This window comes from Berghia stephanieae, chromosome 1 (genome assembly GCF_034508935.2).
Source record: "Berghia stephanieae isolate SIO BIC M18660-M18661 chromosome 1, UCSD_Bste_1.3, whole genome shotgun sequence".
In the NCBI taxonomy this organism is placed as follows: domain Eukaryota; kingdom Metazoa; phylum Mollusca; class Gastropoda; order Nudibranchia; family Aeolidiidae; genus Berghia; species Berghia stephanieae.
In genome coordinates this window covers 53,843,065-53,869,148 of record NC_088360.1, presented here as the reverse complement: position 1 = coordinate 53,869,148, position 26,084 = coordinate 53,843,065, and the positions used below count along the sequence as shown (strand labels likewise).

The following is a 26,084-nucleotide window of genomic DNA, read 5'->3' as shown; positions in this document are numbered from 1 at the left end:
CGTCGAGGGATTTGCGGAATTCAACCTTCTCAATCTGGTGTCACAAACATCGGCCCTTGGCCTTCACTGTCAACTCGTACAACTTCAATTCTGTCTATTCCTTGATGTTATCCAGCCACATTTTCCTTTGTCTTCCTGTTGACCTTCCACCGTGCCTTGATAACTATTGCACAAGCTGTCCTGTCTGACCAAACCATGCAAATCTCCTTCGTTTCCTGTCTTCCAGCCAGCTTTTCCGAACTTTTAATAACACCCTTGTCAGTTCTATATTCAAGATATGACATACGAAGGATTTTCCGGTATCTCTTGCTCACACAAACATTGATTCGCCTCTCTTTTTTCGCATTCACAGCAATATATAGTAGTTACGTAGTAGTAATTTGACTTGCTCCATCATCGGCCAGCAACATTCTTAATAAATTGTTTGAAGGTAACCTGTTATAAAGTCTCGCAATTTTGAGTGATATTAGCTTTGAATGTGCGATTTATCTGTGTTGATTTCTATACCGTACTTAGATGCCGCCTGTGGAGAAGGTTTGTCATAGACTGTAATTCTTGTTCATTATGTGCGATGAGTTCAATGTTGTCAGCACTATGCTGTTCTCTTAAAATTAAAAGAAAGAAATAAAGAAAACAAAATTGCATAACATTTTGACAAAAACTTACCTACGTGTAAAATTGCATGGTACATGCCCTTGTCAGTGTCCACCTGTATCCTTGGCAAAGATTGGGCATTTCTGTTTCCCATGTCTCCGTATACAGCTAGAGTAGGACTCCATGATTCACCCAATGGCCATGTTGTAAAAGAGAATAAGTCGGAGTAGCCGTATATTTGGCTTCCTGCTATGTAATCTGCAAGAGATCAATAATAAATGATGTAATCAATTGAATTAATGCTCACCAGTTAGTACCTCAAAAACTATGAATATCTAACCCACAAACGTGTCTAGTTCGACAGTTAAAAAAAACTACTCTGGACATATTGAAAATACTTTATAAAAGTAACTTATCATCATCATCATCATCATCATCATCATCATCATCATCATCATCATCATCATCATCATCATCATCATCAACATCATCATCATCACTATCATCGCCATCATCAACATCATCATCATCATCATCATCATCATCATCATCATCATCATCATCATCATCATCATCATCATCATCATCATCAACATCATCATCATCACATCATCCATCATCAATCATCATCATCTCATCATCATCATCATCATCATCATCATCATCATCATCATCCTCATCACCATCATTATAATAATAATAATAATAATAATAATAATAATAATAATAATAATAATAATAATAATAATAATAATAATATATAAATCAATATGAATAAACCGAAACTGTATTCAATCATACGTATTATTCAACCTCTTCCCAGTAACGATGTCAAATTTACACAGACAATATTCAAGTCTTTCTTTAAATTCTAGTCAATCAGAAATACTGAAGTTGAATTCGTTTAAAGACAAACGTAAAGACTTCTTGTACTCATGCGTTTTGGAATTCAAAGTTTGTTCCCAGCATGCACTCGCAAGCACGGCCAGAGTGACTGTGAGCATTGCGAAAAGTGTAGAATTCAAGACGCTGGCGTCTTCACTTAATAATTACAGTCGATGTTGCAAGTCACAAAACAAGAAAGAAAAATGAAAAGAAAGAAAAATAAAAAGAAAGAAAAATTATTGTACGTTTCTGATCGTTTATAGTGCATATTGAAATATTGCTTTGAAGCATGATAACAGCAATTAAATTGTTTCCATCAACTGCGTACTGGAACCAAGTTGTCAAAATAAAAAGTAACCATGACATAAAAACATACAATATTTCGTGTCTGGTTGTAACCAACGCAAAGTGACCCTGTGAATAAACTGAGAACGATTCGTAAACGGTCCAGTCACAAATTTTTGCCGCACTCCAGTAACTTCTCTGGTAAAATTTCGGGTTGTCCCAAAGAGCACCCTTGTATCTTTTGGATCCTCAACTGTACTCCATACCACAGTCATTTCATCGTTTGAATCTGGTGAGGGGTGGGTGTGAATGTAAGAAAAGCAATCAAAAAGTGAAGAAAGACTTTACAAAGGCTTAAACCGACGTGTACATAATATATATATATATATATATATATATATATATATATATATATATATATATATATATATATATATATATATACCAGGGTTCCTACAGCAATTCCATTTTGAAATTCAAGGAGTTTTCAATGTGATTTTTTAAAATTCAAGGATTAAAACAACGATCTGTCCCTTCAAGGTGATTTTTTAAATTCAAGGATTAAAACAAAGATCTATCCCTTCAACGCTTAAGTTTCTCAGCTAGTGGGGACAACTTAAATCCAGGGTTCCTACAGCAATTCCATTGTGAAATTCAAGGAGTTTTCTTTGAGTTTACAAGATGAATTATTTTTAATTCTAGGATTCAAACAAAGATTAATTTCCTTCGAAACTAATTTCTCCATTAGTAACAGTAGAGGTAACACAACTCCTTGACTGCTGCTTCCACAGCAGTGTAAGGGTCCTCATATTCACTTTTTTAACTTATCTGAAGATATCAATGCATTTGATTGAGTATTAAACACCACGATATTCAAATACTCTGCCGTTTTTGCTTTTTTGTCTGCTATATATTTTTTGGTCAAAATCTGAAATTATTCATAGGTTTGGCTTTCTTCACTTTAAACACCTCAGATGTATTCTATTTCTCCTTCTTCTTCCTTCTAATATTTTCATCCCCTTTCTCCTCAAGTGGCTGTAGGCAGCCGTTGACGAACGAAATGAGAAGCTGGCGAAACAATAATCATCTTTTCCCCTACATTCTCTCAATTCAGCCACATTTCCCTTATTCACAGATTCACTAATGCCCACCTCCCATTGTTTCAAGTTGACCAGAGACGCCAACTGAAGAATTTCAATGCTTAAACAGGAATTTCTGCATGCAAAATATAATCTATTGAGATCTGTAATCGACCCAATATCCCTTTTCAAATCAAGTAATTTCCAAAACCAATTCATAATGACCTATAATGACATATGATGATGATGATGATGATGATGATGATGATGATGATGATGATGATGATTATGATGATTATGATGATGATGATGATGATGATGATGATGATGTGGTGACCTCACAAAACCCAATGAGTGTTTAAGGAGTTTTCTCCTAGAATGAATTTCAAGGAGTTTTCAAGGAGATTTTCTCAGTAATATTCAAATAAAGGAGTTGTCAAGGAGTCATTGAATTTAAAGAGGCCGCAGGAACCCTGATATACAGGTCTGACATCCGAACGCACTTATGGGCCTAGTTTAACATTGTTGTAATGGAAAATATCTTGCGTCATTCTTTGATATTTCCATTAAAACAATGATCCCATAGGGAATTGGGTTATCAGACCTGCAAATAAATGCACGTCGGCTTAAACTTATAATAGCGTTTGTCTTATCTTGAATCCACAATCCAGATGGCTCCATTATCCGGACAGGTTACCTGGGGGCGGATTTTTTTCTTCTTTATAATTTATACAATTTCAGGACGGATTCCACAATCCAGATGTCTCTAAAATCAAAAGAAAATGGTAATAACGGAGGTATTCGGATTGAAGAGAAGTGACTACTTTAATTTATTGGTTACTATAAACCGTGATAAAATGAAAGAGTTTCTTTATCACTCCTTCAGTATCTCTCTCAGAGGTTCCTGTATTGACAGCACTGAATACTTTTTGTCAATCCACAACAGGTTTATCCTATCTCCCCTTCTAAAACATATGATCATGTCTTTATATCAGATACATGGTAAAAAACGGGAGCTTTTGGCAGTTATAGAATAAGATCTTATGAACAGTAATAAATGACGTTTATCTCCTCTCTTGTGGCATTGATTATGTTACACTCATAGTGCAAGACTCGTGGGATTTTTCTAAAGCATTTTTCTCAAACCCACGAATTGTCTTTTTGTGCGGCTATGTAGTTTTGTGATATGACCGTGAACAGTGTTGTCTCTGTTGGAAAAAATAGTGTAATATAACCTACCAGGCGTGAAGTCTCGTCCCACATATTATTAAGTGTTGCTGTTGGCTAGGCACCCCTTGTAAAAAAGCTTTGAGCACGTTTAATGGATATTGTGCTATATAAAGGCTTTAGTTTTTTCCCCATCTCCATGCACGTCCAAGCCTCCCAACCATATTATAAGAACTGACTGAAAGATGTTTTTACAAATAGACAATGCCAAATCCAGATTATTATCAGACCAGCGATCATGTCACCCAAATGAAGTCAAATCGCAAAACATTTCTCCAATCCTAAAGTGATTTTAATAATATTTTAATGAGAAAAATATCCTCTTTCTAAATATCACAATATCACAAAGTCTTTAGTTTGTTATGAATTCCCTGACCTGACGATGTCTGAGGAAAAGTTGGTATTGTCTGTAGGTGAAAAATATCTCTATATCTAATAAGAAAACCGCAAATTCATCAGTTTGCTGCCGTACTCTTGAAAAACTCATGTTAAAAAATTTTCTGGTTACATTTTTTAATAAAAGTTTCTTCCGGAATACGGCAAGATTTAACTGGTTAAATCTTGAAAATTAAAATTTGATGAGCGATTGTCCCGGAGGACATTTTATATCCAACGTTACCTCCATAATGGCGGTAATCAAAATTACTACTCACGATATATTTAAGATGGGAATAATAACAATGCATGCCGGCAAATCAAAAAGCACGAACTCATGAACATGTAAACGTAATTGATAATGTGATCACTATAATGATGATGATGATGATGATGATGATGATGATGATGATGATGATGATGATAATGAGGTGATGATGATGATGATGATGATGATGATGATGATGATGATGATGATGATAATGATGACGATGAATACGATATGATGATTATGATGATTATTGACGATGATGATGATGATGATGATGATGATGATGATGATGATGATGATGGTGATGATAATTATTATAATAATAACAATGATGATAACAATAATAATACAACACTATTAATAGCATTGATGATGATGATGATGATGATGATGATGATGATGATGATGATGATGATGATGATGATGATGATGATGTGCTAATGCGTGATGATGAAGGAGAATAAATAGAAGAATGAAAACACATTAAGAATGAATACTTAAAGATGATAAACGACTTACTTGCTGACAGATGTACTTGCTGAGGTCTGTAACGTACCACTGCTCCGCCAACGGCAAGTAAAGACACGTATAAACTCCATAATAACATTTTTGCCATCTTTGCTATTCCCTTTGGTCACCCACTCTATTTTGTATTATCCAAATTAACTTCCGTATGGCAAATAATTGTTAACTGTTCTATTCTATAATATGAATTAACTAGATTAACGTGACAAAGTGATGTTCTTTAACCTCGGATTGTTTTTGTTTTTGTTTGTTTGTTTGTTTTAATCACTCGTACTGTCGAAAACAGTTTATAGATACAGGGTCAATTTTTTATTATTCAAAAAGGCTGATAATCAATTATCGCTCTCGGGGTGCTTTAAAAAAAATACTGTTATGATACTAAAGTCGTCGCCTTGTTATTTATCTGTCAGATAATAAATTATGTTTTATCATTAAATGTTAGAATACTTCAACAATATCTGAAAATGTGTCAACACTTTTCTATATCAGCTGATTAACAAATCGATAGCGTTTCATCGTATTCATAAGTAGAATTTAAATACCAGATTTTAATGCTTAGTAGTATATATTATAGACCAATCCACAACCCGTGCGCACGCGCTGACGTTTATATCTTCACATAACGATAATTGCCTCGAACATTAGAATCTCAATGACAACAAAATAAAGGCCTTTAAATGCCTATGTATGGTCAGTATTATTATATGACTGTGAAAGTTGGACAACTACAGAAGACATTAGAAAGAAAGTGGAGACAGCAGAGATGTAGTTTCTTAGAAGGATATTACAAATCTCATGGATAGAGAGAAAAAACTAATGAAGAAGTATAAGAACAAGCTGAAACTAAAATGTTCTAAGTCGTACAATATGAAAAAGACAAATGCGATTGTTAGGGCACCTAAATCGACATAAATGTATTGAACATCTTGTTCTTACAGGAGAGATAGAAGGGGAAAAGAGTAAAGGTAGAGCAAGAAAAAAAATATTTGATTTGAATCGGTGGATGACAAAGAAAGAAAAGAGTAATATAAGTTTTTTTTTAGGTTATCTGGTCAGAGAGATGAATTGGGCACCATGATCACCGATGTCTGGCACAGACTTGATACTTAAGAGTACATATTATTATTATCATCATCATCATCATCATCATCATCATCATCATCATCATCATCATCATCATCATCATCATCATCATAATCATCATCATCATCATCATCATCGTTATTTTTAGAAGTAGTAGTAGTAGTAGTAGTAGTAGTAGTAGTTGTTGTAGTAGTAGTAGTAGTAGTAGTAGTAGTAGTAGTAGTAGTAGTAGTAGTAGTAGTAGTAGTAGAAGTAGTAATTGTAGTAATAGTTTTAGTAGTAGTTGTTGTTATTGTTGTAGTAAGTAGTAGTAGTAGTAGTAGTAGTAGTAGTAGTAGTAGTAGTAGTAGTAGTAGTAGTAGTAGTAGTAGTAGTAGTAGTAGTAGTAGTAGTAGTAGTAGTAGTAGTAGTAGTAGTAGTAGTAGTAGTAGTAGTAGTAGTAGTAGTGTAGTAGTAGTAGTAGTAGTAGTAGTAGTAGTAGTAGTAGTAGTAGTAGTAGTAGTAGCAGTTGTTGTAGTAGTAGTAGTAGTAGTAGTAGTAGTAGTAGTAGTAGTAGTAGTAGTAGTAGTAGTAGTAGTAGTAATAGTTTTAGTAGTAGTTGTTGTTATTGTTGTTGTGGTGGCGGTGGTGGATGCGGTGATGGTAAGGAGATCTTAATTATTTGGTTCATCTCGAGTCCTCTGGTTCAATTAGTGCCATGATTTGAAATTTGAACATAACAGGACACAGCATAGTGTAGTCGTGTGCAAAGAGTATCGATATCGACTGCACTACGAGGCCTTGACTAAATCACCTCGCTCTAGTTCACTTCTTGGCGCTGCATTGCCTTGAAATGGACACTAAAGATATTTATTTAAAACTCGTTTCATCAATTTTAGTTATATTTTATTCCTTCATCATCTTTCTATCTCGGAGCAATCGGATCTAAACAAACAGAGGTTAGGGTGTCTTGAATACAAGTAAATCCCTCATCAACCATATTAGTTCTCATTTCTCATTTAGATTTATTAAACACAAACCAAAATGTCTGTTTATGGAACCGGATGAGAAGGGTGCAGTTAAAATGATGAACATTGCCTCAGAATCCAACTAACATCTTTAGCTCCACCCTCTCCTGTCTTATCACATCTCAATGTTATCGTCTTCTTTCATTCCTGTGGGAAAAGGGTTTCGTATCGTCGCCAAAATAAAAATAGTATTTCAAATGTCTGTATAGTAAAACAGAATTAAATATTTTTATGCTCTAATATATTAAAAATAAGAACTATATTGAATTGTTACTATGTAAATTGAATTAGACCTTTAAAGCTAAAGTTTAATCTGACACCTAGCCCGGTGTTTTCATTTGAATCGCCCATGCTAAGTAGTATTTTTGGCAACTTGCCAAAGATCAGTATTTTGTCTAGAAAGATATACATTGTGTGTTCCGTGTGTGTATGTGATTGTGAGTTTGATCTTGCAGTTATGTGTCAGTGCGTGTTTGTTCCCGTATATATATATATATATATATATATATATATATATATATATATATATATATATAACATATATATATATATATATATATATATATCAGTGTGTGTGTCCGTGTGTGTGTGTATGTGTGTATAAAACAAAAAGATAATATAGTGCATATTGAGATGATTTAAAAGACAAAATATATCTCCCAAAAACTAACGATACATATTTTGTTTCCCTCCCAGCCAGAGTATTCGGCGACGACAGAAAGCCTGTTGGAAAACAGGGAATAGAAACTTTTAAGTGTCTCCCTGCCCGCTACAGGAGGCCATGAACCCCATGCAGAAGGGCCATAGAGAAACATCAATGTTTGTTTGCTTTTAAGGGTTTTACGGCGCTTGCAATATATTGAGGTCATATCAGCGCCAGTAAAATGGAAGAAAATGGGATAGTAAAAAGTTCTAGAATTACAAATAAATCACCCAAGAAAAAGTAAGACATAGGGGAACTGAGAACAAATAGGGATCAGATGTAGATTCCAAGAGCACACTATCAAAGTACTTAGTTTGAGACCACCTATAAGTCTCATCTGGACGCAAGCACAAAATCCAACAAAGAGGAATACACTCAAATGCTTAGATTATAAATTCAAAATAACAAATGTAATAATACATAACAGAGAGATGATTTACAAGGAAAAAAATATCATCTCCCAAAACGATAACTATGCATTTGATTGTTTCCCTCCCAGCTTGGACTCCGGCCAGGGCTAAGACAAAACCAAGTAATATCATTCCAAGACAAAGAGAGGAAGCATGTTGGAAAAGAGATATAAGGGGATAGAGGACACAGTATGTACCCCCCCCCCCCCTGCCCACTATGGGAGGTCAGGAACCCCAACCAGATAATGTGCTCTTGGAATCTACATCTGTTTCCTATTTGAACCAATTCCCCTTTGATCTTCCCTTTTCTTGGGTGCTTTGTAATTCTCGAACTTTTAATTTCCCATTTTCTTCCTTTTTACTGGCGCTTTTATGACCTTAATGTGTTACAAGCGCCATAAAACCCTTAAAAACAAAACAAAACATTAGCTGAGAGGGAGAAATGTAATCTCCCAAAACTATGACTATACATTTGACCTTTTACCTCCCAGTCAAGGACTTCGCCCTGAGCTAAGGCAAAACTAAGTTGTTCTTTTTTGGGTTTTTAAAGGGTTTTACGGCACTTGCAATACATTAAGCTCATATCAGCGCCAGTAAAAAGGAAGAAAATAGGATAGTAAAAAGTTCTAGAATTACAATTAAAGCACCCAAGAAAAGGTAAGAAAAGTTTGTTTTTTGTGTGTTTTTTTTTGTTTTTAAGGGTTTTACGGCGCTTGGAACACATTTAGGTTATATCAGCACCAGTAAAAAGGAACAAAATGGGATAGTAAAAAGTTCTAGAATTACAATTAAAGCAGCCAAGAGAAAGTAAGACAAAGGGGAACTGGGAACAAATATGGATCAGATGTAGATTCCAAGAGCATACCACCAATGTACTTAGTTTGAGATCACCTATAAGTCTCATCCGGACACAAGCACAAAATCCAACAAATGCTTACAATATACATTTAGAATAAAAAATATACATAACAGAGAGATGATTTACAGGGAAAAGAATATTATCTCCCATAACAACTATGCATTTGACTGTTTCCCTCCCAGCCAGGACTCCGGCCAGGGCAAAGACAAAGCATGTTGGAAAACAGATATTAGGGGATAGGAGACGCAGTATGTACCTCCCTGCCCACTGTGGGAGGTCAGGAGCCCCACCCTGTAATTCAAAGCACAGGTCCCCACTAAGAGGAATACAAATTTTACAAATCATACACACATAATATTAAGAAAACGTAATACAATGCATAACAGAGATGATTTACAAGGAAAAAAATATCTCCCAATACTAACTATACATTTGACTGTTTCCCTCTCAGCCAGGGCATCCCGCCAAATAATCTCATTCCTAGACAAAGACAGAAAGTACGTTGGAAACCAGATGTAGGGGAATAGAAGACAATTAGTACCCCCCTGCCCACTATGGGAGGCCAGGAACCCCACCCAGTCAAAACTAATCTCATTCCAAGACAAAGACAAAAAGCAACTCGGAAAACACATATAAGGGGATAGAAGACGCAGCGTGGCCCCTCGACCATCATGGCAGTTCAAAGACCCCACCCAGCACAATATATATTGACAGGCGTTGAAGAGTTTGTTTTGTTTTTGTTTTTGTTTTTTAAGGGTTTTACGGCGCTTGCAACACATTTAGGTTATATCAGCGCCAGTAAAAAGGAAGAAAATGGGATAGTAAAAAGTTCTAGAATTACAATTAAAGCACCCAAGAAAAAGTAAGATTTATTATTTATTTTATTTTTTAAGGGTTTTACGGCACTTGCAACACATTTAGGTCATATCAGCGCCAGTAAAAAGGAAGAAAATAAGATAGTAAAAAGTTATAGAAATACAATTAAAGTGGCCAAGAAAAGAGAAGACAAAAGGGGAATTGGTTCAAATAGGAAACAGATGTAGATTCCAAGAGCAAACTATCAAAGCACTTAGTTTGAGATTACCTAAAAGTCTCATCCAGACAAAAGCACAGGTCCCCACTAAGAGGAATAAACTCAAATGTTTTACAAATCGTATATACTATAAAGAAAACATAATACAATGCATAACAGAGAGATGATTTACAAGGAAAAAAATATCATCTCCCAAAACAATAACTATGCATTTGACTGTTTCTCTCCCAGTCAAGGTATCCGGCCAGGGCCAGGACAAAACCAAGTAATCTCATTCCAAGACAAAGACAGACAGCTAGTTGGAAAACAGATATAGGGGGATAGAAGACACAGTATGTACCTCCCTGCCCACTATGGGAGGCAGGAACCCCACCCAGAAAAAGTAAGACAAAGGGGAACTGGGAACAAATGGGGATCAGATGTAGATTCCAAGAGCATACCACCAATGTACTTAGTTTGAAATCACCTACAAGTCTCATCCAGACACAAGCACAAAATCCAACAAAGAGGAATACACTCAAATGCTTACATTATACATTCAAAATAAAAATAATAATACATAACAGAGAGATGATTTACAAGGAAAAAAAATATCATCTCCCAAAACAATAACTATGCATTTGACTGTTTCCCTCCCAGCCAGGACTCCGACCAGGGCCAGGAAAAAAAAACAAGTAATCTCATTCCAAGACAAAGGCAGAAAGCATGTTGGAAAACAGATATAAGGGTATAGAAGACACAGTATGTACCTCCCTGCCCGCTATGGGAGGTCAGGATCCCCACCCAGGGCGTTGAAGAGTCGGCAAGACTTGGTCTCAAAGGACCAAAATGGTAATCGCTGGGTTGATCCCCGCAAGGAAAATAAAACAAACCTGATGAATTGAAAAACACGAGGTTTTATTTAACAATGTTTTTTTATTTCATTTTTCATCATACCTTGTATTTGACAACTGAATAAATGGTTTAAAAAAGTCATTATAATAATCATCATATTGTATCATTTTTATGTCATCACAATACAGGATTTCCACCAAACGATTGTACGAGTTAATATGTCGAAATACAGTTTTCATTGCTCGAAAATGTCTATTAGTAAGATATGCCAGTTGGAATTGTAGAAGTGATGGAATCAGTAATGGTAGTACTACTAGCAGTAGTGGGAGTAGTTGTAGTTGTAGGGTAATATTATATATAAGTGGTATTAGTAGTATATTATTGGTATTAGTAGCTATATTATTGGTGTTAGTAGCTATATTAGTGGTGTTAGTAGCTATATTAGTGGTGTTAGTAGCTATATTAGTGGTGTTAGTAGCTATATTAGTGGTGTTAGTAGCTATATTAGTGGTGTTAGTAGCTATATTAGTGGTGTTAGTAGCTATATTAGTGGTTTTAGTCGCAGTATTAGTAGTATTAGTAGCAATATTAGTAGCAGTGTTCTTTTTGTGAGCAGTGTTGGTATCAGTATTGGTGGTAGCAGCAGCATTTGCTTAGATAATCAATTATAAGACCGATGCTAAAATGACCATTGCAATGTGCACTTATTTAAGGTCAGATAACCCTAACTGTTGCGGGCTCGTTGATTTAAGAATATTTCCATTAAAATACAAAATAACGTTTCCATTACAATGTTTAACACGCCTATACTTAAGTTTGGTTATCAGCCGTACTTTTATGTACACCTTGAGCATTGCAAGATTGAAATTTGATTTCGATTTAGTAAAAAAATGCATTTTAAAAACATTTAAAGTCTTTAAAAAGGTTAGATTAAAAATATGTTTTAAGGCCATTTACAGTACTAAGGATAATTGAACATAATGTTCCCTGCTGTTATTTTTTAAAATGATATCAGACTTGTGATTCTGTGCTTGTTAATCTTAACTTTATTTTTCAATGATTATTCCCTATTTATCACTATATCATCACATTAAAAAGAACATTCATTTATAAAGCGCAATATTCACTAAATACGCTCAAATCGCTTTACATTGTCATGCCATTCCATTGTCCTGTCATGTCATCACATTGTCCTGTCATATCATACATGGTACTGCACAACATTGTTAAAATATTCAATTCTTCTGAACAGTTTTCTTTAGTTTTAAAAAGACATTGTCCTTTAAAATGTATTCATTCATCCTTTTTCCGTTTTATTTTCTATTTCTAAAACATTTTACCGCTTATATCCCAATGATTGTTTCTTAATCTTATTTACATCTCCATTTTCGTTTTTGTTTGAAAAATCCAGGGTTTTTAAATAATCTCAACTTACTTGCACAATTTCGGTCTGTTAGCCAAACAATTAGATATGGGCTTGTTATAAACTTGTAATGGACAATATTTTGCGTTGGTTTGAGAATTATTTCCGTAACAAAAATGAACCATAATTAAATTTGGGTTAAATAAGTGCACGTCGATCTCAATCTTTATTTCAATGATTATCTTTTTTATCTTCTACATACAAATATGCACAAAATGCTCATATCAAAGCTAGATGTATCTATTTACTAAAATAGCCAATATAAGCACTATAAAATGTAAGATTATGTTATTGATTCAAGGTAATCTTTAAAGGTCTCGTCTTTCCAACATCTTTTAAATACATGTCAAGAATATTGAAAACTGAATAGACGGTTTAATTTTTAATGTACACATTTTTTTTTACATATAAACTATTTCATAGATATATTGTTTTGATTGGTTTTTGTTCAGTTTTTTTGTTTTGAAACATTTTTTTTTGTCTTTTTGCTCTTGCAACACATTTAGATAATTTTAGCGGCTGTAAAAAGTGATTTATAAACATATCGAATATCTACACATTTCGACATGTCTACACCTTTACATATTTACACATTTCGACATATCTTCGCAGTTCGACATCTCATTTATAAATTCTTACTTATCTTACATATCCACATATATTTACAAAGTTTACATATCTACATATTTCATATTTATACAATTTTACATATCTACAAATTTTACACATCTACATCTTCATATAGTGCACATACATATCTACATATTATACATACAATATTTACATATACTAATATCTACATATCTACAAAATTCACATTTATACATGTTATAAATATACAATCATATATAATTACAATTAAATCACCCAAGTAAAAGTAAGACAAAAGGAATAGGTTCAACTAGGAAACGTATGTAGATTCCAAGAGCGCACTATCAAGGTAAATAGTATAAAGATCACCCAAAAGCAAAGGTCCTACTAAAGAGAATACACTCAAATGTTTACAAACCATATATCATGTCTAGATGAAACAAAACTGTACACAACAGAGATATGACTTGCAGGGACAAAAGTATCTCCAAAACTAAATATACAGTTGACTGTTTCCCACATAGCAAGAGCATCCGGCCAGGGCGAGGACAAAACCAAGTAATCTCATTCCAAGACAGACAGAAAGCAAGTTGGAAAACTGATATAGGTGGATAGAAGACTAACTCCCTCCCTGCCCACTATTGGAGGTCAGGAACTCCACCCATGTTTTTGTTTTAATTTTGTTTTTGAGGGGTTTACGGCACTTGCAACACATTAAGGTCATATCAGCGCCAGTAAAAAGGAAGAAAATTGGATAGTAAAAAGTTCTAGAATTACAATAAAGCATCCAAGAAAAGGGAAGAGAAAGGGGAATTGGTTCAAATAAAAAACAGGTATAGATTCCAAAAGCGCTCTATCAAAGTACTTAGTTTGAGATCACTAAAAGTCTCATCCAGACACAAGCACAGGTCCCCGCTAAGAGGAACACCTCAAATATTTTACAAATCATATATAATATAAAGAAAGCGTAATACAGTGCATAACAGAGATGATTTACAATGAAAAAAATATCATCTACCAAAACTATAACTATACATTCGACTGCTTCCCTCTCAGCCAGGCCATCTGGCCAGTATCAGGACAAAACCAAGTAATCTCATTCCAAGACAGACAGAAAGCATGTTGGAAAAGAGATAAGGGGACAGAAGACAGTATGTGGCCCCCTGCCCACTATGGGAGGTCAGGAACCCCACCAAGAAAACACACAGGTAAAAAGATTAATTACATACATTGTATATACTCGATGTCTCATATACATTCCATTCATAATATATCCTAAATGTTTTATACATATAAGATTATAGACATGGTGTATACAAAACAAGTTATTTTGCGTATATAAGGTATCTTACATAGTTATCGTATATAATATATCGAACATACCTCTTGTATGTAAGATAATTTATATACATTGCATATATAAGATATAGTATATACATTACGCGTAAAAGGATTAAAATATGCTGCGTATATAATATATCACATTTACCGAGTGTAAATGCGATAATTTATATACCAGGAATATATAAGATATCTTGCATACTTGCATATATAATATATCACACATACCTTTCGTATATCCGATAATTCACATCATTGGGTATGCAAGATAACTTACATATTTTACGTATACGATATATCTCACTGACCCATGTATATAATATATCACAAACCCCTCTCGAATTTAAGATAACTTACATACATTGTATCTTCAAGCTGTCTTACATACCTCCATATATAATATATCCTATATGCCTTGTGCATTTAGGATAATTTATAAACCCGACGTATATAGACACTTCGAGTATATAAGATATCTTACATAGTTATCGTATATAATATATCGCACAAACCTTTTGTATATAAGATAATTTAGATACATTGCATATATAAGATATAGTATATACATTACGCGTAAAAGGATTAAAATATGCTGCATATATAATATATCACATTTACCTAGTGTAAATGCGATAATTTATATACCAGGAATATATAAGATATCTTGCATACTTGCATATATAATATATCACACTTACCATCGTATATGCGATAATTCATATCATTGGTTATGCTAGATAACTTACATATTTTACGTATACGATATATCCCACTGACCCATGTATATAATATATCCTAAACCCCTCTCGAATTTAAGATAACTTACATACATTGTATCTTCAAGCTGTCTTACATACTTCCATATATAATATATCCTATATGCCTTGTGCATTAGATACATTGCATATATAAGATATAGTATATACATTACGCGTAAAAGGATTAAAATATGATGCGTATATAATATATCACATTTACCTAGTGTAAATGCGATAATTTATATACCAGGAATATATAAGATATCTTGCATACTTGCATATATAATATATCACACATACCTTTCGTATATACGATAATTCATATCATTGGGTAGGCTAGATAACTTACATATTTTACGTATACGATATATCTTACTGACCCATGTATATAATATATCACAAACCCCTCTCGAATTTATGATAACTTGCATACATTGCATCTCCTAGATGTCTTACATACCTCCATATATAATATATCCTATATGCCTTGTGCATTTAGGATAATTTATAAACCCGACGTATATAGACACTTCGAGTATATAAGATATCTTACATAGTTATCGTATATAATATATCGCACAAACCTTTTGTATATAAGATAATTTAGATACATTGCATATATAAGATATAGTATATACATTACGCGTAAAAGGATTAAAATATGCTGCATATATAATATATCACATTTACCTAGTGTAAATGCGATAATTTATATACCAGGAATATATAAGATATCTTGCATACTTGCATATATAATATATCACACATACCATCGTATATGCGATAATTCGTATCATTGGGTATACTAGATAACTTACATATTTTACGTATACGATATATCCCACTGCATGTATATAATATATCACAAACCCCTCTCGAATTTATGATAACTTACATACATTGCATCTCCTGATGTCTTACATACTTCCATATATAATATACCCTATATGCCTTATGCATATAGGACAATTTATAAACATGATGTATATAGACACTTCGAGTATATAAGATATCTTACATAGTTATCGTATATAATATATCGAACAAACCTTTTGTTTGTAAGATAATTTAGTTACATTGCATATATAAGATATCGTATATACATTACGCGTAATAGGATGAAAATATGCTGCGTATATAATATATCACATTTACCTAGTGTAAATGCGATAATTTATATACAATGAATATACAAGATATCTTGTATACTTTCACATATAATATATCGCACATACCTATCGTATATGCAATAATTCATATCATTGGGTATGCAAGATAACATATTCTGCTTATTATTATCCTATTGTGTTTTGGATCACCATTTTGTTCTTGCATATCGGGGCAGGCCGAACAAGTCCCCCGTCGTAAGGCTATTTGCCCCGGTATGCACTTAAGCACTCCAACCACGACAAGGCGGTGATCCATTTGGAGTGTACACAGGATTTACAAGGCTCGCTGTGCCTACACCTTACGGCTCTGTTTCGGGAGCCACTACCTATAATGCCCTTTAGCCGACTTCTACGAACATTGCTAAAATGGAAATGAATATCAAAATGTTTCTACTTTGTTAATGTCACATTTTTTAGTAAACCATAAGAATGAAGAAAAAAACATTTCTAGTATGTAAGCATTAAAATGTCTTTTCCATCCAAAGAAAAAAATATTTAAAAATACCTCTACACTTTCGCACTTCCCCTTTAGGAGCAACACATTGGGACTATTCTGACTTTCTAGTTGAGAATCCCGCGGTACCCACACGGGGGGAAAACGAGTATTATACGCTTCAATGAATGATTCTTGTAATGTATGTGATGGTAAAATGTATAGATAAATGTGCTTTGTAAATCAACAATGTGCCACAAATATTGGCCTGAAGTGTGTCGACGATAAAAAATGAAATTTGTGATAATTGACAAGTTTGCTTGCTTTATTATGCAATGTATTTTAGCAAGTAATGAACTAAAAGCTGATAAATATTTTTGTTCCGAGTCCTGATTATTGGAAACAGTTAATTTAATACTTGTTCTGAAGTTGGTAAATTCAAGTATACTACCGCCAAACGAAACTGAAAAGCAAATCAAAAGGGACTGGTCAAAGACAGAACAAAAAATTCCACGAGCAATCCACTGAGTGTCAATTTTTACCCAAGTCTCAACCAGACACAAGCAAAAGATTCCATCATGTTTACAAACTAAAATTGCAACAGGGAAAGGAAAAACATGCTGGACAACCATGGAACGTCATAAGACTCCAGCCACATAATCCAAAATGGATACCCTCTACATTTGAGTAAACTATCCTTTTTGTAGTGGAAACCATTTAGAACATTGACATATCTTTCATCATCACGCACTGCACAGTGGACACATCTGGGTATAGACATGCCAAAACACTTCCATTTCTCTTTTTCATGTCTTTCTCTTGAGTTGGATGAGATTCAAACTTATTTTGAGTCGATGGCTACTGGACACGAGGCGTCGCCCATGTCTAAGCACGGAATGCATGTCTAATGAGAAAAGTGCTTGCTCAATTCATTCTCTTGAAAACAGTCTCATTAAGACAATTCCTGCATTGGCAGCGAGTCCTTTGATTTCAATTATTATCTTCACTTTTCTCGTTGGAATTTCCATTTCATATTCTTGTCTGCAGAACTTCGTTTCTTCCCAAATATAGGGCATTTACCAATGTTTAATCGAGATTTGCGATGTCATTTGACGTCCATTTTATTTCTTTTCTCAGAAATATCCATTTTTGGGTCTAATTTCTATCATTTAAATGATTCTTATCTGACAAAGATCCTCCGAAGAGATGCATCCGACAAAAATTAATTGAAAAGTAGGGTTGCTAAGCCTTTGTCAGGTGACTCTGTTTCGGGAGCCACCACCTTGCGTGCCCTTTAGTCGACTTTTACGAAACACGGCAGTAAAGGGAGAAGCGACAACAAATTATTAAACAAAATCTGAACTTGTATTATTTGACAATTTACTTTCGTCAAAATTGGAGAATAGGTAATAATTTCTATTTTTCTATCAATAAAAATCGTGGAATATTTAACTTTTCGTTTTCTAACCTTTAATATTCTAACCTTTCAAGAAAACTGAAACACCTGTTTTGTCGCTCCTCCCCTTAAAGGGGCAGCACGGTGGGACTATTCTTCGCCCTCTCAATTGAGGGCCCCCGGTACCCACACGGGGAATACAATATGCATCTAAATGTTTCTTGTGAGAGTGATACAAGTGATAAATGAATGTCCTTTTATGAAAAACTTGCAATCAGAGCAGAAAAGACAAGTCACATTTAAGACATGAAAACCCTGTCCCAAAGAGTACGGAAAACTCGAATTTGCCTTTACTCTACACCATTCTACTTTTGCATCTCAAGTCCCTTTTGTTTTGCTTTTCGCAGGTGATTTTAATAGTAAACTTAGAATTTCTTAATATCACTTTCTGTTCATGTCCGTATGGTTGGGAGTACGAACTATGCTCAATTTATCCTTTTTAATATGGACTAGAACAAATATAAAACATATATAAGTTGTCTATAGTATCGTTTAAGAGCCAATAGGGTTTAAAAACTTCAAAGGCTTTGTGCAACGTTCATGCATTGATAACAATTTTCAAAGATAGACGCCTTATAAAAAATCACTTTGACACATTCTGGTACATATCGCCGATATTCGATATTCGTTATAATTTTCCCAATCAACATTCATTTGACATGCCCTCTCCAACAAATTCGACTTCCAATCAATTTACAAAATGCAAATATTATCCAATATCATGGTACATTATTCGTCGAAATCAAATATTCAGTAAGATTTAATTTATCAATGGAATTCTTAAGAACATTAATGGAAATACATATTTTTTTATCTCAAACTTTAGATTATTCCATATTTCTACAAGTTCTGTGAATTACGGTATTTTTCCTTATTGACGAATTATTTCAACAAATATCTTAATCGTATCCCCTTTAATACCTCATAAACTAATTTAAGTATTAACAAAATTTAAGGAGCATTATGATCAGTGATGGTTGAAAATAACACTCAAATTCCCTGGGGGACGACGTTTGGTATGTTTTCCTAGGCCAACACGCATATGAATAAGATCACCTTTTACTTTGTCATATTAAGTGAAGGTAATTTAGATACTTTATTTCTAAACATGGAAAACACCAGGAGACGGCCTTTTGAATAGAGGAATGCTATTGGATTTTGACATCGAGATTCGGCAAAAAACAAAAAGAACACCCAACAATTATTAACAAAGGAATGTAGACAGCAAAAAGGTCTTCTTATGTGCTAACTGGTAAGAAGTGGATAGGTAATTGGTAAATATTTCAATGTTTTACGAAATAGTAAAACTTGGCATCTTCAATAATTATATTTCTGACCCCCCCCCCCACCCCCTGGCCACCCAGCATTGATTGGGTAGCTGGATTTGTTAGAACCGGTGGAAAGTACTTTGTGATAGTGTAGCGTTCTATCCAAACGATAGCAAACAATTGCTACTGTCCTTTTCACGCTAAAGAAACGGATAAACTCCTGCCCCATTGGCCTAAGAAGGACTACATATTCATTTTAAATTTTTAAGAAAACTCAATTCTGATTTATGCATGCCCTATATGCCAGTCAAGGTTTGTAAAAGTGTGTGTGCCCGCGCACGTGTTTGTGTGTGTGTGTGTGTATAGAAATAGAGAAGAGCATTGTGTGTGTGTGTGTGTGTGTGTGTTTGTGTGTTATTGCAACAACATAAAGAAGTGAGAAAATGGAATTATTTAGTAAATGTTTTGAATGAATGCTGACTGTTAAATCATAAAGCACATATGGGCACTTATGTATATAATTTGAGCACTATATCATACATTTTCTAATTAAATCGAATAAATATAAATTAGCTAATAAATGGATTATCAAATAGATTATCAGCATTATCATTGTTATCACACATCATCATCATCAACGTCTTCATCGTCACTATTAACATTTTCCAAGAATTATTATTTTAAAGTTTGGCCCCTAATTTAAAGTTTGCAAACATACTTATATGACTCAACACGAGACCAATATCAGTAGTTTATAAACTTGCCTTGTTGCTTCTACAAAAAAATAAAATGTGGGTTGTATCGATAGACATATAAATCATTGAGGACCTTCGAAAGTAGAGTAGTTAAAAGTTCGGCTAGATTTGTTCCATGCGACAAGTGTGGATAATTTTGACATTGAAATGAAATAGAATTTGGATTTCCAATCACACCATGCTCGAGACAAAACAGTCCCATAAAATATCCTATTCGATTAAGTGACGTCAAGTGAGCTGTCATTTAATTGGAGAAATATCTTGAATTCACAGCAGCATCCCAGCATACCCAGCTTCTGAAATGTTCATACACATCTAACGAATAAGATGGTCCTTGACAATTTTGAGTTGGTTACTTCCTGACAAATGTCCATTTCAATCTGACGGAGACTGGTCATTCCTCGAGTGTATAGTTACCCAAAGGAAAGATATCTGCAATGGAAAAAAGGAAACATTGAGATGAGTGTTGCTTTCGGGCAAAATCTATTTTAAAGGCCTCATGAGTAATCCTAAATAATAATCTGGGGATTCATATATATCGTGTTGATATTTTTAAATTGTTAACCAAAACATTATCATTGAAGTGTTCTCTGCACAAAGGCAAAGAATGAGACCCAAGTGAAAAAAATTGCTAAATGAAACCACATCTCCAAATCAATGGGTGATAAAATAAATTTAGAGGGGAAAAGCCTAAATATTCTTTATCCATGAAATTTAGATGATAAAAATCAACAAATAAAAATATCTCAAAAAATTTAAACCTGATTACTATTTATACGTTTTCCAACTATGTCGTTTTATTTTAAAAATACTATTGATACTTTTGCAATAGAAAAAAAAATCTAAGCAGCGCATAGTTGAGTCCTTGGAAAAGGCTCTGTACTCACATTATCACACGTACTAGGGCGTAAAATGAATACCCGACCGTTAAGTGTTGTCTATACGAAAAAATAATTTCACCTAACACATCTCACGTCCTGACCTACATGTTAAGTGTGGCTGTTGCTTAAGGGCCTCTTGTAAAGCACTTTGAGCACGTTTAGTGGAAATTGCGTGAGTGTGGCTGTTGCTTAAGGGCCTCTTGTAAAGCACTTTGAGCACGTTTAGTGGAAATTGCGTGATATGCAAGCTCAATTTTAACTTTTTTTAAAAAAGTATTCGTCTACCATTACAAACTTCAAAGAAAAAGACAAAGGGCTTATGCAAATAGAGGAAAGCAACTGCTTGGAGCAAACTATCACATGCAAATTATCACAAAGCATCATCAATTTGGCCACAATATTTTATACGCTAAGTGGTTTGCGTTAATCATTACAATGACACCGTGGGATAATGAATGAGTGACTGAGGAAAAGGAGTAAGGCGGGGGGGGGGGGGGGGGGGGGGGGGGTGAGGAGACAAAAGAAACAGAGGAAATTAATGGAAGTCCTACCTTAAAATATTAGATTCAGTCCATCTGAACAAAGGGATTTTGTAACGTCTTTTGGTGAATCTCCTTTGAAGTAGTCATGTATTGCTCATTTCATGAAGCGCGCCTTCCCATCAATGAAATGGTGGTCTCTTGTAAAATAATGTATTTATGGAAACGATCTGAAAAAAAGGGGCAAAACTGAGGTTTTAAATCTGATAAAGGAGACAAAACTAACAGAGAATGGACTACTGTATAATTATTATAATTCCATTTATTCATCCCATTGGGGAAATCTGTTTTGGGTCTATTCCGATGGAAGGTTAGAATAACCCAGGCGTTAGCTGCAGCGCAGAACCGCATATTGAGCTAGGGCGAGGTGACTTGCTAAAAGCCGCACAACGCAGCTGCGAGTGTGATCGAACTCGGTACCACTAAGGTACGAAGCAAAGACCGTACCGCTGACCCACGTTTCCCCCTTCTGTTATCTCTATCCATTTATACGTTTGCCTAAACTGAATTGGATTTTTTTTTTTTAATGTCGGGAACAAGCTGAAAGCTTGTTTCATTCGTTATGCCAATTATTTCGTAAGCACAGTAGACAATTGTTTCACATTTTGATGTTCAAAGACTATTATAGAATGCAACACAGACAAATTGTGACCAACAAATATCATGCAAAGGGTTAAAGATAGCATGTTTTGTTTCTTAACCTAAAACAAATGTTACAATTTGCTATTTCTTTTTGGTTGATTTTCTTTCAGCTATTTCCTCATAAAATCTGATTGGTGCGGCGAGTCACACTTTGATTAGCTACAATATTAAATGATAATGTACTTACCAGAGGATGATATTGTCTCCTTAGTTCCATGATCTTTTGTGTCTGTATCTGTGCCATACAGTGCCGATTATTATTCAACTGCGCCATGTTCCAAGGAGGGCACTCCCATGAGATAAGGTTCGTCAAGATGACATTGAGGTGCGTCAGATTACGGAGGAGAAAGTGATGTCTAACCTTTTGAACGATTTTTCCCATTTAAGATCTTCAAATACTTCCAATTCCGTGATATAGATGGCTGCACACTTTTATCGGGTTCATGGTATCGAGTCAATAATTGAAATTTGACTTGTTGACGTTCATGTGATGATTTTTTTTTTTGGTGTGTGTGTGTGGGGGGGGGGGGGGGGGGGGGGGGAGGAGTGCTTGGGATGTTAGCCCTAGCCACACAGTGTATGATTCCCGAAAGATGCGCAAGTTTTGGTCAAAAGTTTTTAATTTCTTTGGAATGGTTTGGGGTCTTATCAGTGCCCGTGTGCTTTGGATGTTTTGATTTCTTTTCAGTTTTTCTATCCCTGACATGATACTGGATATTTAGGATTAAGAAGAAATTAGAACGGGGGATTTTCATCATTTTGTTGATCTACTGGCATGAAAACCGAGCTGAAGTGTTTTCAAATAATATTTCTTTCTGTTGGGATCGTTTTTGGAGAGTTCCACGGTGATCTTTCAGAGCCACAAAAACTATGTATTCTTGCATTTCACGTTTATCTCCAGATAGGTTTTAGTCTCATTGGTGTTCTCTTCAATTTCAATGTTAGGCAAAGACGCTAGAAGTGGTTTGGTGTTTTCGTTATTTTGGTTTTCTGTAGTAAAATACGTTTGAATCCATTGAACTAAGGAAAGGATATAACTTGCTTCCGTGTGATGGATCTGTATTACAACGGCACTTATTACCGATTTAAGGAAAACATCACAAAGTTTATGTTGACAAAATGAATTCAAACACTGCGATGTATGGAAATTTCTTTTGCTTTTTGTGAACCGCTCCCCGGTTTATTTGGTAATATTGGTAACGTTTGGCTTTGTAAATAAACTGGTTCTTGGATCAGTCATCGAGGTCAAGCTGGTGCTTAAACGATGATTAGGGGAGGGGGGGGGGGGGGGCATTTCTTGAGATTGCTGCGTTCCACATATTTAGATTTACACCTGTGAAATAAAATTAATATTCCGGATCAAATCTGATCTTATGTGTGGTATAAATGTTAGCCATCATTATCCAATATATTTATAAATATACCCGAGCCACGTGTGACCCATTGCCTTCAGATGACGCGTCAGGCGGGACGATGCTAAAAAGTTAATATGAGTTCAAGAGATAAGAAAAACAACCTAAGCCCGAATATTTGCATTACAAATGAAATACAAAAAAAACATGGAACGTTCAAAGCAAGGCTGCTCCAATGGTCTAATTTTTCTGAATGGTTTCACAATACTTCAATTTTCCATATCAAGCCATAAGAACCAAAGTTCTATTTTATTTATCTATACAATCTGACTATTGCAGCAATAAATGAACAATTGACTTACAACAACTAATTCGCTTTTCAGTTTTTAAATTATACGTTTGACAACGATTTAAGTGTTTTCAAGACCTGAAAGTTAGATCTCACTTTTCTTTATTTTCCAATTTATTTTTATCATTGAAACATGGACACAAGTATAGCCAAGTTGGTTTTTATTTCTACAGAAAGACAAAAACATATAAATATTTTACAGGGATTTCATATCGTCCTGGGTTTATTATGGAGACGATTTAAAGACTGCATGCCTGTTACAAGACTTACAACACTAAGGTTATTTCATCGCCAGTATATAACAAAGAGGCAATAGTTTATAGTCAGGTTAATACAGTTCAGTGAGCATTACTCATAAACTCGGATGGCAAAAAACAAAAACAAAGACCTGAGTGACGTCATCCTCGAACTATCTATAAACAATAACGTGAATGAAATCGACCTCTGAACATTTTTATACCGCCAAATGGGTGACTAGTTATCGCATGATTTCCTCACCAGTTTATAAATGTTTAAGTTCACACATAGTTTTCTGGATTGATAGTGTGCGCTTGGAACGGACCAACACACAAAACTATATGTAACCTTGAACTTTTATAGTCGGGTTAATACAGTTTAGTGAACGCGGATGGCAAAAAAGTAATAAGAAAGACTAGAGTGACGTCATCTTCGTTTTATCTATTTATTGATCAAGCGGCAGAACAGTGGATATTTTACTTAGTCACATACCATCTATAGTAAAAACCTGTGTCGTTCGCTATGTTTACCAATCACTGCAATATTAACATTATGACGACTGTCCGAGAGGCGTGGTTATCTAAGTGTACAGAGGCAAACCGATTCATATACTATATATAGTATGCGCTTGGCTAAGAAGCTCATAACATTGCCATCCGGAAGTATAACAGACCAACATACAAAACTGTGTGTAACCATGAACGTTTATAGTCGGGTTAATACAGTTCAGTGAGCATTACTCATAACCGCGGATGGCAAAAAACAATAGCAAAGACCTGATTGACGTCATCTTCGATCTATCTATAGAGATAGGCTATGTGCGATGCCATCGTAAAGATATAGCCTGAAACTGACCAAAAAATGACGTCAAAATACCAGTCTTTTGACACAAAAGAAAACAAATTGTGAGTTCTATTCAACAGTTTAACCAATGAAATAACTTGTTTCCTTGAGCTCTACTAACGACAACTCACTCGATGCTACACAAATCTTTTAATGACGTCAAACTGCCAGTCCAAGAGTGTTCTTGTGTCAGGCTATAAAAGATAACGATGGCTGCGCTATGTGGCTAGGTGGTCTAGTGGTATGATACTCGTTTTCGGATCGGAAGGTCCTGGGTTCGAGCCTCGCGCTTGACGCATAGTTGAGTCCTTGGAAAAGGCTCTTTACTCACATTCTCTCACCGTACCCAGGTGTAAAATGAGTACCTGGCCGTTAACAGCGGTGTCTTTGTACGAAAAATTGTAATATCGCCTAACAGGCGGCATGTTCCGTCCTCCATGTTAAATGTTGCTGTTGATCATGGACCCCTTGTAAAGCGCTTTGAGCACATTTAGTGGATATTGCGCTATATAAAGCTATAAAAAAAGCTCAATAGAACGAAGTTGACCTCACGCAGGCCTTTATTCTTGTTTCGTTATAATATGAGTAATTCTCACTAAACTGTATTAACCAGACTATAAACGTTCAAGGTTACACATAGTTTTGTGTGTTGGTCCATTATATAGATAGTATGAGCTTGTGTAAGAAGCTCACAACATTGCAATCCGGAAGTAGAACGGACCAACACACAAATCGTTGTGTAACCTTGAACGTTTATAGTCTGGATAAATGAATAAATAAATAAATAAAATAAAATTCCCTTTATTCATCCCCAAGGGGAAATTTGTCTTTAGGGTCTATTCCAAGGGAAGACTGGAATAACATGGCGTCAGCCGCA

General features: G+C 34.7%; 1 protein-coding gene across 2 annotated transcripts in view; it reads right to left on the bottom strand.

Annotated features, from left to right (window-relative positions):
- LOC144977606 (acid phosphatase type 7-like) overlaps window positions 1-5,525 on the bottom strand; it is a 21,216-nt gene extending 15,691 nt beyond the window's left edge. The window contains exons 1-3 of one of the 2 annotated variants that reach the window (XM_078923001.1): window positions 5,236-5,525; window positions 1,856-2,053; window positions 667-852 (exon numbers count right to left, since the gene is read on the bottom strand). In XM_078923001.1, coding sequence (XP_078779127.1) covers window positions 667-852; window positions 1,856-2,053; window positions 5,236-5,332 — 481 coding nt within the window. In that variant the 5' untranslated portion in view covers window positions 5,333-5,525. The remainder of the gene's footprint in view (window positions 1-666; window positions 853-1,855; window positions 2,054-5,235) is intronic. The other variant, XM_078923008.1, reaches the window with a different exon arrangement.
- Between the last annotated feature and the right edge of the window lie 20,559 nt (window positions 5,526-26,084).